The 14284-nt window shown below is 48.3% G+C and overlaps 1 protein-coding gene across 2 annotated transcripts in view; it reads left to right on the plus strand.

Moving 5' to 3' along the window:
* The first annotated feature begins 470 nt into the window (after positions 1-470).
* The window catches only part of kif1aa (kinesin family member 1Aa), a 511950-nt gene continuing 498136 nt past the window's right edge, over positions 471-14284 (plus strand). For both annotated transcript variants that reach the window (XM_070882200.1, XM_070882201.1), the window contains exon 1: positions 471-576. In XM_070882200.1, the coding sequence (XP_070738301.1) occupies positions 471-576 (106 nt within the window). The remainder of the gene's footprint in view (positions 577-14284) is intronic.

Genomic DNA, 14284 nt, shown 5'->3' on the forward strand with positions numbered 1-14284 from the left:
ACGAGACCTCGGTTTAATGTCTCATCCAACAGATGGCATCTTCGACAGTGCAGCACTCCCTCAGTACTACACTTGAGCATCAGCCTAGATATGTGCTAAAGTCTCTGGAGTGGGACTTGAACCCACAACCTTCTCAGAGGCGAGAGTGCTGCCCACTGAGCCACACCTGACACTCATATAGGGCCCTTAACATTGTAAAACATCCCAAGGCACTTCACAGGAGTGACATCAAACAAAATTTGACACCAAGCCACATAAGAAGATATTAGGACAGATGAGGTAAGGTTTTAAGGAGTATCTTAAACGAGAAAGAGAGATAGAAATGTGGAGAGGTTTAGGTTACGTAGAGATACAATCAGGATTAAAAAGCTTTGCATTTACTCTTTTGCCTTTCTCTCCCTCTCTCTTAGCCTGACCAAGACCACGAGAGCCCAGCCCAGCCTCTCTGTTGAGAGCCTCACGGAAGCAAGATGGCCAGTGCCTCGGTGAAGGTGGCGGTGAGAGTCCGGCCTTTCAACTCCAGAGAGATCGGCCGAGACAGCAAATGCATTATTCAGATGTCGGGAAACACAACAAGTGAGTATTTGCTTGCACACCACACTGCTCGCCTACCCTCCCAGGGCCCGAGACGATGCAGAGCAAATAGAAAGACAAAAACTGATTATGCAACCTTAAAGGCGGCAGAGCCAGGAATATTAATAGCTCCTTAGCAGGGCTGAGCGTTCAGCATCGTTCTGTTATTTGATGTTATCGGGAGTCGCCCTGTTCTTCCATGTTCACTAGACCGTCTTTGTGTGACTGTGATTTACTGCGAGTGTAAAATGGGCATTTCATTGAGAGCAACTGCTGGGATTTCCTCTCTTTCTGTTTAGTTTAATTCTGATGAGGCCCAGTGGTTAGATAGGAAGAGCTCTGCCTTATTTAGTGTTTTATAATGAAGGGCTGTGTATTTTTTCACACACTTGGTGGGTTTGCAAAGGGCGTTGAGAGATGGGGTGCTCCGTGGGAATAGCAGCAAGCTGATGGCACTGCGCTATACCAACCAAGAAGGTCCTGCTTTGGTTCCATGTCTTTGCCGGTATCGGTGGGAATGGTGTTAGGGAGTGATGCAGTCGGCCTCCCTGACTGTGGACTATAGAAAGGAAAGGCATCCCGGGTTCCAGCTGCCGATCCCTGTCCGGTGATTCCTGCTGGTGAGTGCCGGTTTGTGAATGCCGGGCCTGGTTTTGATGTCGCCGAAGTTGAATAACCTACACTGTGAAGAAGGGCTACCTGGGGTGGGGCGGCTGTTACCCATGATACGGTATCCCACCGAGACTCGGCATTTCCAGCAGAGGAGGGAAGATGAAATGTAGAAAATTGGAAGGAAGAAAATAACATAAGATGCAGAAAATGCTGGAAAGTGTTTGTTCAATTAAATGATCCTCTCCCTTTGTTTTGCTGTGGGAAGGATTTGTTGAGGGGAGGAATCGTAATGAGGCTGCAATAGCCATGACCTATCACTTTGCGTTTGCTTTCACTGTGAAAGGTGAATTGTTTTTTGAAACAACTGCCCTGTTCATTAACTGGTGTGTATGACTCTCACTGGGAGGAAGATGTCAGATCAAGAGAGTGTGGTATTGACCAAGCTGAAATTATAGTTTAGGGAACAACGTTCTGGTTACACCTTGTGCAATGCAGTTTGTTCCTCAGAGTGGTTGGCACCGACTTTGCTGGCAGGATGTTCTGGTCCTGGCAAGACTTCTTGGGTTAAGGGACAGTTCATGAGGTGGAGCCCTTCTCCGTTATCCTGAGAGTATAAATTGAGCTCCCAGTGTATGTTAGATTCTGATTCAGCCTGTTCACAGTTTATGTTGGGCTCAAGGAATCAAGCAGAGAAAACCTCGCTGAAGTGATGTGACCTGCCCCTGGGGGTCCTTATTAAGACAAAAGAACATAAGAAATAGGAGCAGGAGTCGGCCATTTGGCCCCTCGAGCCTGCTCCGCCATTCAATAAGGTCATGGCTGATCTGATCTTGGCCTCAACTCCACTTCCCTGCCCGCTCCCCATAACCCTTCACTCCCTTATCATTTAAACATCTGTCTATCTCCACCTTAAATATATTCAATGACCCAGCCTCCACAGCCTCTGGGTTGAGAATTCCAAAGATTCACGACCCTCTGAGAGAAAAAATTCTTCCTCATTTCTGTTTTAAATGGGCGGCCCCTTATTCTGAAACAATGCTCCCTAGTTCAGGATTCACCCACGAGGGGAAACATCCTCTCTGCATCTACCCTGTCAAGCTCCCTCATAATTTTATACTTTTCAATAAGATCGCCTCTCATTCTTCTAAACTTCAATGATTATGACCCAACCTGCTCAACCTTTCTTCATAAGACAACCTCTGATGGTCCTTATTGCAGTGATGTGACCTGCACCTGGGGGTCCTTGGTATCGTGATGAGCCCTGTCCTTGATGGAGTGATGTGACATTGTGCATTTAATATGCTAGTGACACCTAGTGACAGTACATCATAACTGCATTAACCTCAGACATCTTTGACACTCTCTGATGTCCGATTGGACAATTGCTGTCCTGTGGATCCTTGAGCATGTTATTCAATCTAAAATTGCCTCCGTATTCAACTCTAGTGTACTTATGTGTCTGGTGAGGCATTCAGGATTGTGCCTGTCTGGGGTTATGTGCAGGGCTGTGTCTGTCTGAGAGGAGCATTAAAGCTCTGCTCTGAGATGTCTGCACTAAAGACATTCACCGGGAATTTCCTTGAGGCTTCTCCTGCTCTGCCAGCACAACTCTGCTGGGAACCCCAATAATGAACATGGGCACTGTTTCCACCAGATCTCCGCCGAAGTTACGCCGGTGGAACGGGAAAAGACTCAAGGATAATTCCACGATTACACATGGACAAGAGGGTTCATTTGGCAATCCCATTCTCCCAGTGAGGTGCAGGGGCATGCGTTGGAAAATCCTGGGTACCTTATTGTGGTCCAGTCTCCTATATGTGCTCCTGTTAAGCATGGATTTGCTACTGAGACCAAGGGATTGGGGAATTAACCCTGAGGTGAGAACTTGACTGAAGTTTCGGGATATGCGGAGTGAAGTCGATGTTGGGTGGACTCTGCAAGTTCCATCACAGCCTTTGTTTTTGTTGTGTATGGAGAAAGAGTCAGACTGAACACTGTGAGCTCAAAGTAAAGTGTGCTCTTAATCTTTTATTGCAGGTCTCCAGAGTGCCTCTCCAACCTGTGAAGCCGACTTAAATACCTGTGATCCCAAGGGATTATGGGATCCCTTGGGACTCCAGGGGATGAGCCCTCTGGTGGCTGTTACAAGTCCACATATATAACAACACTCCCCCCGCCCCCCTCCACTCCCAAAGTCAATAGTGTAACTATTTACAATGTGTGTCGGTCTGGGGCCCTTCTTGCCCTGGCTGATCGTCTCGGTGTGAAAGCTGGTGTTGTTGAATCATTTGTTGGGCCCTCACTGGGCTGCTGTGCAGCTGGCCTTGCTGGGCTGCCTGGTGTGTTGGGCCCTGCAGGGCTGCTGTGGATGATGGGTTCTGCTTTGTGGTCAACCGTGGTGCCGGTTGCCACTGGTGTGTATGTTGGGGGATCAAAAAAGGTAGGGTCCAAGGTGGGTTGCTCAGGATAGTCCGTGAATCTGAGTTTGATTTGGTCCAAGTGTTTCCGGTGAATGAGTGCATTTGAAAGTTTGACCCGAAACACCTGCTTCCCCTCTTTGGCCATGACAGTGCCGGGAAGCCACTTGGGACTTTGTCCATAAGTTAATACAAATACAGGATAATTGATTTCAATCTCGCATGACACATTTGCGTTATCATGGTATGCACTTTGTTGAAGCCGCCTGCTCTCTACCTGTTCATGTAGATCAGGGAGAACTAACGAGAGCCTTGTCTTAAGTGCTCATTTCATGAGCAGTTCAGCAGGTGGGATCCCAGTGAGTGAGTGGGGTCTCGTGCAGTAGCTAAGCAGGACTCAGGATAGGCGAGTCTGCAGTAAGCCTTCAGTTACCCTCTTCAAGCCTTGCTTGATGGTTTGCACTGCTCTCTCTGCCTGACCATTGGACGCTGGTTTAAACGGGGCAGATGTGACATGTTTGCTCCCATTACGGGTCATGAATTCTTTGAACTCAGCACTGGTAAAACATGGCCCGTTGTCATTCACCAGGACATCGGGTAAGCCGTGAGAGGCAAACATGGCCCGCAGGCTTTCAGTAGTGGCAGCGGATGTGCTAGCCAATATTATCTTACATTCAATCTACTTGGAGTACACGTCTACAACCACAAGGAACATTTTACCCAGGAATGGGCCTGCATAGTCGATGTGTACCCGAGACCACGGTTTGGAGGGCCAAGACCATAAACTTAGCGGCGCCTCCCTGGGTACATTGCTTAACTGTGAGTATGTATTACATCTGTGAACGCAGGACTCTAAGTCTGCATCGATACCAGGCCATCATTACGATGCCTGGGTGGGTACTGTGAAGGTCATTGATGAAGGTGTCTCTGCCCTTCTTGGCGACCACTATGCGATTGCCCCACAGAAGGCCGTCTGCCTGTGTAGACATTTAATCTTTGCGCCGTTGGAACGGCTTTATTTCTTCCTGCATTTCCACTGGGACACTGGACCAGCTCCTATGAAGCACATGCTTTTGACTAGAGATAATAAGGGGTCCTGGCTTGTCCAGCTTTTGATCTGCCGGGCAGTGACGGGTGATTGCTCACTCTCAAATGCTTCCATAACCATGGCTAGATCTGCGGGCTGCGCCATTTCCACCCCCGTGATGGGCAATGGCAGCCTACTGAGAGCATCGCCGCAGTTTTCTGTGCCTAGCCTGTGGCGGATGGCATAGTTGAATGCGGACAACGTGAGCGTCCATCTCTGGATGCAGGCCGATGTGTTGGTATTTATTCCTTTTCTTCGGAAAACAGGGATATAAGTGGCCATCATGAGGACCCAGGCATTGCCACTTGGGATTGCAGCTGCACCTCAGGAGGAGGAAGAGGAGCATGACGATGCACAGCATGGTGAGGCAGATGAGGAGGAGGATCAGTAGCCATGGAGGAGGCACCGTGCCAATGCTGCAGCTGCAAGGGTCGCACATCAGCGCCTCATCCTGCATCGATTCCGAAGAATCAATGACCACATGGCTACTGGGCCTCAGGCACATTGCTGTGTACTAGGCTGATGGGGCAGCTCTGTGAAATTCTCAATTAATACACATGACAGCAATGCAACCATCAACAACATTTTATCATTTTATTATCTCTAACAAGAGCGTGACCTCAGGCAGCAAACTAACGGCCCTTCGCCAGCAACTAAAAAAGAATGTAACAAAAGCCCCTTGAAACAGCATAACACACAAGTAACTTCATGATTATATATACAAACACCCCTCCCATCTGAAATGCTCTCAGAAACCATATTATGGGAAGATTGCTCCACAAATAACTGCCGTCAAACATCAGCAACAAAATATGTACAATTTGTTGTGTATAGAAGAACTCCACGAGGCTGAATACTGTGAGCTAAACTTAGTGTGACCTTAGTCTTCTTTAATTCAACTCCACAGTGCCTAAACAACATGGCAGCCAACCTTTTCTACTGGCCTTGCATGTGTGTGCAGGTGACCATTAGGACTCCAACAGTCGCGCCCTTCGATGGCAAGTATTACATAATTACATAAATAACATCACTCCCCGCCAAAGTCTTCGGTACAAGTTATGTACAAGTTGAGGCGATCCGGAGCCCTTCATTCTTTGGTTGATTGTCTAAGTTCAAACCCTGGCGTGTGTGAGTTGGCCGGACCATTGCTGCACTGCACTGCTGCTGGTCTGACCAGACTGTCAGGAACGGTGGGTTCATCCTCGTGATTGACAGTGAGGTCGATTGCTGGTTGGGTGTGTGTTGGTGGATCGTCGATGGTGATGTCCTCTTCAAGTCGTTCCTGGTTGTCAGTAAATCGCAATTTGGTCTGATCTAAATGCTTTCTGCACGTTTGGCCATTTAACAGTTTGATTATAAACACCCTATTCCCTTCCTTGGCCAAAACAGTGCCAGCAACCCACTTGGGACCATGACCGTAATTCAGGACAAACACAGGGTCGTTGACATCAATGTCACGTGAAACAGCTGCGCGATCGTGGTATAGGTTCTGCCGGTGTCGCCGGGTTTCCACGTGATCATTACGATCCGGGTGGACTAGGGAGAGCCTGGTTTTGAAGGCTCTCTTCATTAACAATTCTGCCGGGGGAACCCCAGTGAGCGAGTGGGATCGCGTCCGGTAACTGAGCAGAATGTGAGACAAGCAGGTTTGCAGGGAGCCGTCCGTCATATATTTCATGCTCTGCTTGATTGTTTGAACTGCCCGCTCTGCTTGACAGTTAGACACGGGCTTAAATGGAGCAGACTTGACATGCTTGATGCCATTGCGGGTCATAAACTTGTTGAATTCCGAGCTGGTGAAACACGGTCCATTGTCGCTGATGTCGGGCAAGTCACGGGTGGCAAACATGGCCCGGAGGCTTTCAATGGTGCCTGTGGATGTGCTGGATGACATGATTACGCATTCAATCCATTTGGAGTAAGCGTCCACAACTACTAAAAATATCTTTCCTAGAAAGTGGCCGGCAAAATCATGGCCCTCCAAACCTGGACCACGGTTTGGAGGGCCATGACCACAGACTCAGTAGAGCCTCTCTTGGTGCATTGCTCAGTTGTGAGCAAGTGTTGCACTGATGCATGCATGACTCCAAGTGTGAGTCAATGCCGGGCCACTAAACATGCGACCTGGCAATTGCCTTGATCATGACAATGCCTGGGTGGCTACTGTGTAGGTCGGGTATAAACATTTCCCTGCCTTTTTTTGGCAAAACCAAGCGATTACCCCATAAGAGACAATCCGACTGGATGGACATTTCACTTTTGTGTCAGTGAAACGGCTTAATTTCATCTTGCATTTCACCAGGAATGGCCGATCAGTTCCCATTTAGGACCCAACTCTTTCCTAATGATAGCACAGGATCCTGGTTGGTCCAGGCCCTGATCTGGCGAGCTGTGACGGGTGACCCCTCGCTCTCAAAAGCATCCATGACCAGTAGCAAGTCTGCGGGCTGCGCCATTTCAACCCCAGTGGTGAGTAATGGTAGCCGGCTGAGCACATCGGCACAGTTTTCAGTGCTTGGTCCGTGGCGGATAACATAGTCATAAGCGGATAATGTTCGTGCCCATCTTTGGATGCGGGACGAAGCATTGGTGTTTAAACCTTTGCTCTCTGAAAACAGCGAAATGAGCGGCTTATGGTCAGTTTCAAACTCAAGCCGAAGTCCAAATAGGTATTGGTGCATTTTCTTAACCCCATATACACATGCTAACGCCTCTTTCTCGACCATATGAAAGGCTCTCTCAGCCTTAGACTTCTAGATGCTTATGCGACCGGTTGGAGGTTGCCCGATACATTGGCTTGCTGTAACACACAGCCAACCCCGTACGATGAGGCGTCACAAGCTAGCATTAAACGTTTACATGAGTCATAGTATAAAAGTAACTTATTTGAACATGGCAGGTTCCTGGCCTTCTCAAAGGCTGTGTCTTGAGATTTGCCACACATGCTAATCAGAGTAGAGGGAGCAGGAGAGTTAGAATAAATACATGGCTTGAGCAGTGGTGCAAGAGGGAGGGATTCAAATTCCTGGGATATTGGAACCAGTTCTGGGGGAAGTGGGACATGTATAAAAGGGACGGTTTTCACTTGGGCAGGACTGAAACTGATGTCCTCGGGGTAACATTTGCTAATGCAGTTCGGGAGTGTTTAAACTAATATGGCAAGGGGATGGGAAAACTATGCAGCGAGACAGGGCGAAGTAATATGGAGTCAGAAACAGATGTTAGAAAGGTAAAAAGCAATAGTGGAAGGCTGAGTAAACAAAGGCAAGAAACAAAAAGGGCCACACTACATCAAAATTCTAAAAGGACAAAGGGTGTTAAAAAAACAAGCCTGAAGGCTTTGTGTCTTAATGCAAGGAGTATCCGTAATAAGGTGGATGAATTAACTGTGCAAATAGTTAACAGATATGATGTGATTGGGATTACAATGACGTGGCTTCAGGATGATCAGGGCTGGGAACTCAACATCCAAGGGTATTCAACATTCAGGAAGGATAGAATAAAAGGAAAAGGAGGTGGGGTAGCATTGCTGGTTAAAGAGGAGAGTAATGCAATAGTTAGGAAGGACATTAGCTTGGATGATGTGGAATCTATATGGGTAGAGCTGCAGAACACCAAAGGGAAAAAAACATTAGTGGGAGTTGTGTACAGGCCTCCAAACAGTAGTAGTGATGTTGGGGAGGGCATCAAACAGGAAATTATGGGTGCATGCAATAAAGGTGCAACAGTTATCATGGGTGACTTTAATATGCATATAGATTGGGCTAACCAAATTGGAAGCAATACGGTGGAGGAGGATTTCCTGGAGTGCATAAGGGATGGTTTTCTCGACCAATATGTCGAGGAACCAACTAGGGGGGAGGCCATCTTAGACTGGGTGTTGTGTAATGAGAGAGGATTAATTAGCAATCTCGTTGTGCGAGGCCCCTTGGGGAAGAGTGACCATAATATGGTGGAATTCTACATTAGGATGGAGAATGAAACAGTTAATTCAGAGACCATGGTCCAGAACTTAAAGAAGGGTAGCTTTGAAGGTATGAGGCGTGAATTGGCTAGGATAGATTGGCGAATGATACTTAAGGGGTTGACAGTGGATGGGCAATGGCAGACATTTAGAGACCGCATGGATGAACTACAACAATTGTACATCCCTGTCTGGTGTAAAAATAAAAAAGGGAAGGTGGCTCAACCGTGGCTATCAAGGGAAGTCAGGGATAGTATTAAAGCCAAGGAAGTGGCATACAAATTGGCCAGAAATAGCAGCGAACCCGGGAACTGGGAGAAACTTAGAACTCAGTAGAGGAGGACAAAGTGTTTGATTAGGGCAGGGAAAATAGAGTACGAGAGGAAGCTTGCAGGGAACATTAAGACGGACTGCAAAAGCTTCTATAGATATGTAAAGAGAAAAAGATTAGTAAAGACAAACGTAGGTCCCCTGCAGTCAGAATCAGGGAAGTCATAACGGGAACAAAGAAATGGCAGACCAATTGAATAAGTACTTTGGTTCGGTATTCACTAAAGAGGACACAAGCAACCTTCCGGATATAAAAGGGGTCAGAGGGTCGAGTAAGAAGGAGGAACTGAGGGAAATCCTTATTAGTCAGGAAATTGTGTTGGGGAAATTGATGGGATTGAAGGCCGATAAATCCCCAGGGCCTGATGGACTGCATCCCAGAGTACTTAAGGAGGTGGCCTTGGAAATAGCTGATGCATTGACAGTCATTTTCCAACATTCCATAGACTCTGGATCAGTTCCTATGGAGTGGAGAGTAGCCAATGTAACCCCACTTTTTAAAAAAGGAGGGAGAGAGAAAACGTAATTATAGACCGGTGAGCCTGACATCGGTAATGGGTACAATGATGGAATCAATTATTAAGGATGTCATAGCAGCGCATTTGGAAAGAGGTGATATGATAGGTCCAAGTCAGCATGGATTTGTGAAAGGGAAATCATGCTTGACAAATCTTCTGGAATTTTTTGAGGATGTTTCCAGTAGAGTGGACAAGGGAGAACCAGTTGATGTGGTATATTTGGACTTTCAGAAGGCTTTCGATAAGATTAATGTGCAAAGTTAAAGCACATGGGATTGGGGGTAGTGTGCTGACGTTGATTGAGAACTGGTTGTCAGACAGGAAGCAAAGAGTAGGAGTAAATGGGTACTTTTCAGAATGGCAGGCAGTGACTAGTGGGGTACCGCAAGGTTCTGTGCTGGGGCCCCAGCTGTTTACATTGTACATTAATGATTTAGACGAGGGGATTAAATGTAGTATCTCCAAATTTGCGGATGACACTAAGTTGGGTGGCAGTGTGAGCTGCGAGGAGGATGCTATGAGGCTGCAGAGTGACTTGGATAGGTTAGGTGAGTGGGCAAATGCATGGCAGATGAAGTATAATGTGGATAAGTGTGAGGTTATCCACTTTGGTGGTAAAAACAGAGAGATAGACTATTATCTGAATGGTGACAGATTAGGAAAAGGGGAGGTGCAACGAGACCTGGGTGTCATGGTACATCAGTCATTGAAGGTTGGCATGCAGGTACAGCAGGCAGTTAAGAAAGTAAATGGCATGTTGGCCTTCATAGCGAGGGGATTTGAGTACAGGGGCAGGGAGGTGTTACTACAGTTGTACAGGGCCTTGGTGAGGCCACACCTGGAGTATTGTGTACAGTTTTGGTCTCCTAACTTGAGGAAGGACATTGTTGCTATTGAGGGAGTGCAGCGAAGGTTCAGCAGAATGATTCCCGGGATGGCGGGAATGACATATCGAGAAAGATTGGATCAACTGGGCTTGCATTCACTGGAGTTCAGAAGAATGAGAGGGGATCTCATAGAATCGTTTAAAACTCTGATGGGTTTAGACAGGTTAGATGCAGGAAGAATGTTCCCAATGTTGGGGAAGTCCAGAACCAGGGGTCACAGTCTAAGGATCAGGGGTAAGCCATTTAGGACTGAGATGAGGAGAAACTTCTTCACCCAGAGAGTGGTGAACCTGTGGAATTCTCTACCACAGAAAGTTGTTAAGGCCAATTCACTAAATATATTCAAAAAGGAGTTAGATGTAGTCCTTACTATTAAGGGGATCAAGGGGTATGGCGAGAAAGCAGGAATGGGGTACTGAAGTTGCATGTTCAGACATGAACTCATTGAATGGCGGTGCAGGCTCGAAGGGCCGAATGGCCTACTCCTGCCCCTATTTTCTATGTTTCTAACCCAGTCATCACCCTTACGTAGCAACATGTGCAAAGGTTCTAACAACGTGTCAAACCTGGGTAGAAAGTTACCGAAATAGTTGAGGAGTCCCAGGAACGAACACAGCTCCGTCACATTCTGTGGTCTGGGTGCATTCTTGATGGCTTCTGTATTTGAGTCAGTGGGCCTGATTCCATCTGCTGCAATCTTTCTACCCTAAAATTCGACCTCTGGCTCCAGGAAAACACACTTGGAGTGTTTCAGCCTGAGTCCCACTCTGACTCAGAACCTTTTTCAGGTTGTGTAGATGTTCGATGGTGTCACAACCTGTGATCAGGAAGTCGTCTTGAAACACAGCGATGCGCGGAACAGATTTCAGCAAACTCTCCATGTTTCTCTGGAAAATGGCTGCAGCCAAGCGAATCCTGAAAGGGCACCTCTGGTATATAAACATCCCTTTGTGTGTGTTGATGCGCGTCAGTCTTTTCGAAGATTCAGCCAGCTCCTGTGTCATGTAGGCGGAGGTTAGGTTCAATTTGGTGAATGACTTCCCCTCCACTAACATTGCGAACAGGTCATCCGCCTTGGGCAGCGGGTACTGGTCCTGTAGTGAGACTCGGTTAATCATTACCTTGTAATTTCTGCAGATTCTGACCGTGCCATCGCTTTTCAACACCGGAACTATTGGACTGGCCCACTCGTTGAACTCGATTGGCGATATGATTCCTTCGCGTTGGAGTCTGTCCAGTTCAATCTCGACTTTCTCCCTCATCATGTAAGTAACCGCCCGAGCCTGTGATGGATGGGCTGTGCATCGGAGCCAAGATGGATCTATTCCTTGGCGCCTGTGAAGTTTCCGATGCCTGGTTCGAATAACAAGGGAAACTTGCTCAGCACTTGAGCACACGAGTCGTCATCCACTGAAGATAATTCTTTGATGTTGTTCCAATTCCATCTAATCTTTTCTAGCCAGCTTCTGCCGAACAGCGTTGGGCCATTGCCTGGAACAATCCACAATGATAGGTCATGCATAGCTCCATCATACGATACCTTCACTGCCGCACTTCCAATGACTGGTATGAGCTCTTTGGTGTAGGTACTCAGCTTTGCATTAATCGGGCTCAGTTTGGGCCTTTGTGCTTTAGTGCCCCAAAGTTTCTGAAAGCCTTCTGGCTCATTATTGACTGACTCGCACCCGTGTCCAACTCTATGGATACTGGAACTCCATTTAATTTGACTTTCAGCATTATAGGAGGGCTCTTGGTGGTGAAGGTATGTACCCCATACACTGCTTCCTCGGGTTGAGTTGCCTGTGCTGCGTGATCTGCACCGGATCGATCATCCTCTGCCACGTGATATGTCGCAGCACGTTTGCACATTCGCTGGAGGCGCCCCATCATTGCGCAGCCTTTGCACACGTAGTGCTTGAATCGACATTGATGGGCCTGATGATTAACCCTCAGCACCAGCAGGGTGCTAATGGATTCACATTCACCCCCGATGGCAGATTCTGAGTCATCACAGGTCTTGCAGCCGCCGACGTATAGGTCCTGCCATATGCAGTTTGGCCTGCTAGCAACGTCATTTTATGCAGAGTACTTGCCGGTGAGCTTCGATGTTGAGAAGATATCTGTTTGGTGTTATCGTCTGTGGCCATCCATGCCTGGGCGACCACGATGGCCCTGCTCACGTTTAGGGTTTCGGCAGCCAGCAGCTTTCAAAGAATGACCTCGTGGCTGATGCCCAGCACGAAAAAGTCCTGCAACATTTGCCCTAACGCAGCTCCAAAATCACATGGTCCCGCGAAGCATCTCAGGTCGGCGACACAATCCACCATGCCCAGGCCCCCGGAGCGATGGTGTGTTTAAAAATGATACCTGGCCATGACGATACTCTCCTTCGGCTTGAGGTGGTCCCGAACCAGCGTGCACAACTCTGTATATTCCTTCTCCGTTGGTTTTGTCGGTGCAAGCAGATGAGGCCATATATTTTAGGCCCACAGACGGTGAGGAGAACCGCCCTGCACTTGGCCACGTTAGTGTCTCCTTCCATCTCGTTGGCCACAAAGTACTGGTCAAGACGCTTGATGAAGGCTTCCCAATCATCACCCTCTACGGATCTCTCTAATATTCCAATGGCAGCCATGGTTGTGTGAAGGTTCATATTCTGTTACTCGTCGCCAATTGTTGTGTATAGAAGAACTCCACGAGGCTGAGTACTGTGAGCTAAACTTAGTGTGACCTAAGTCTTCTTTATTGCAACTCCAGAGTGCTTAAACAACATGGCAGCCAACCTTTTATACTGGCCCTGCATGTGTGTGCAGGTGACCATTAGGACTCCAATAGTTACACCCTCTGATGGCAAGTATTACATAGTTACATACATAACACAATTATATTTACTACATGTGGACATCTGGTCATGGTCGGCAAAGTCCTTGTTGTGACACTCACATATTTCCCACTTCTTCCCTTTTCCCCCTCCCATGCCTAGTGCCTCCTTAATGGGGCCGCTGTGCCTGCAGCAAGGCTGCCTGAAGGCTGCTGTGTCAGTGAGGCAGAGACTGCAGATGGCCTCGCAGGATGCCCTGGCCCAGCTCTGGGCCTGGAAGGCCCGGCTGTGGCCTGCACCACCTCAGCATGGATGGCAGCAGTCTAGGATGGGTGGGGTGCAGACCACGACAAGTGCAAAGGTGGAGTGGCAGTGGTGGAAGCCGGAATGCTGTCGTCGCGAGAGAGGACAGCGCCTTCCATTTCCGTCTGCAATTCCCCCGGGGCAGAGCCTCAGCATCCGGAGCATTTGGTTGGAGCATAGATTGCTGGCCTGCTTCGGCACCGTGAGTTCCCTGCTGGACTGTGGGGAATCCAGAGAGGATGGCAGCAGTCAGCGCTTGCGAGGCATCAATCTGAATCTGCATGTGAGCAGACTGAGTCTGCAATGTAGCAGACTGAGAGTTGATGCCACCAACCAGTGACTGCATCACATCACAAAGGCCTTGCGTGATAGCTGCTGCCACGTCAGCCATGGCATGCACCATCACCTCTGAGTCCCCACGGTCGCTCGTCGGCTCCAACATCCTTTGGTACTTGCCAAGGATGGGCTTGATGGAATGCTCAGAGGCATGGGCAATGATTGAGGCCGCTCGCCCCAACCTCACAGCAATCGCATCAGTGCTCTGCAGGACCCTTGCCAATGCAACCTATAAGCTCATGGTGCATGCCCTGAGGCTCTCTCGCCAAACCCTCCGAATCCAGGTCCACATCTGAGTCACGCTCAGGCGCCGACTAACCCTCTGGGAAGATGGCCCCTGAGCTTCCCCTTGCGCTGGCCGTTGCTGAAGGCCACTGAGTTCAGGAGCTTCAGGCTCATCAAACCCCAGGAAGATCAGATCGTCCATCGAGGTGGT

The sequence above is a fragment of the Pristiophorus japonicus genome, chromosome 6, assembly GCF_044704955.1.
Source record: "Pristiophorus japonicus isolate sPriJap1 chromosome 6, sPriJap1.hap1, whole genome shotgun sequence".
Classification (NCBI taxonomy): Eukaryota; Metazoa; Chordata; class Chondrichthyes; family Pristiophoridae; genus Pristiophorus; species Pristiophorus japonicus.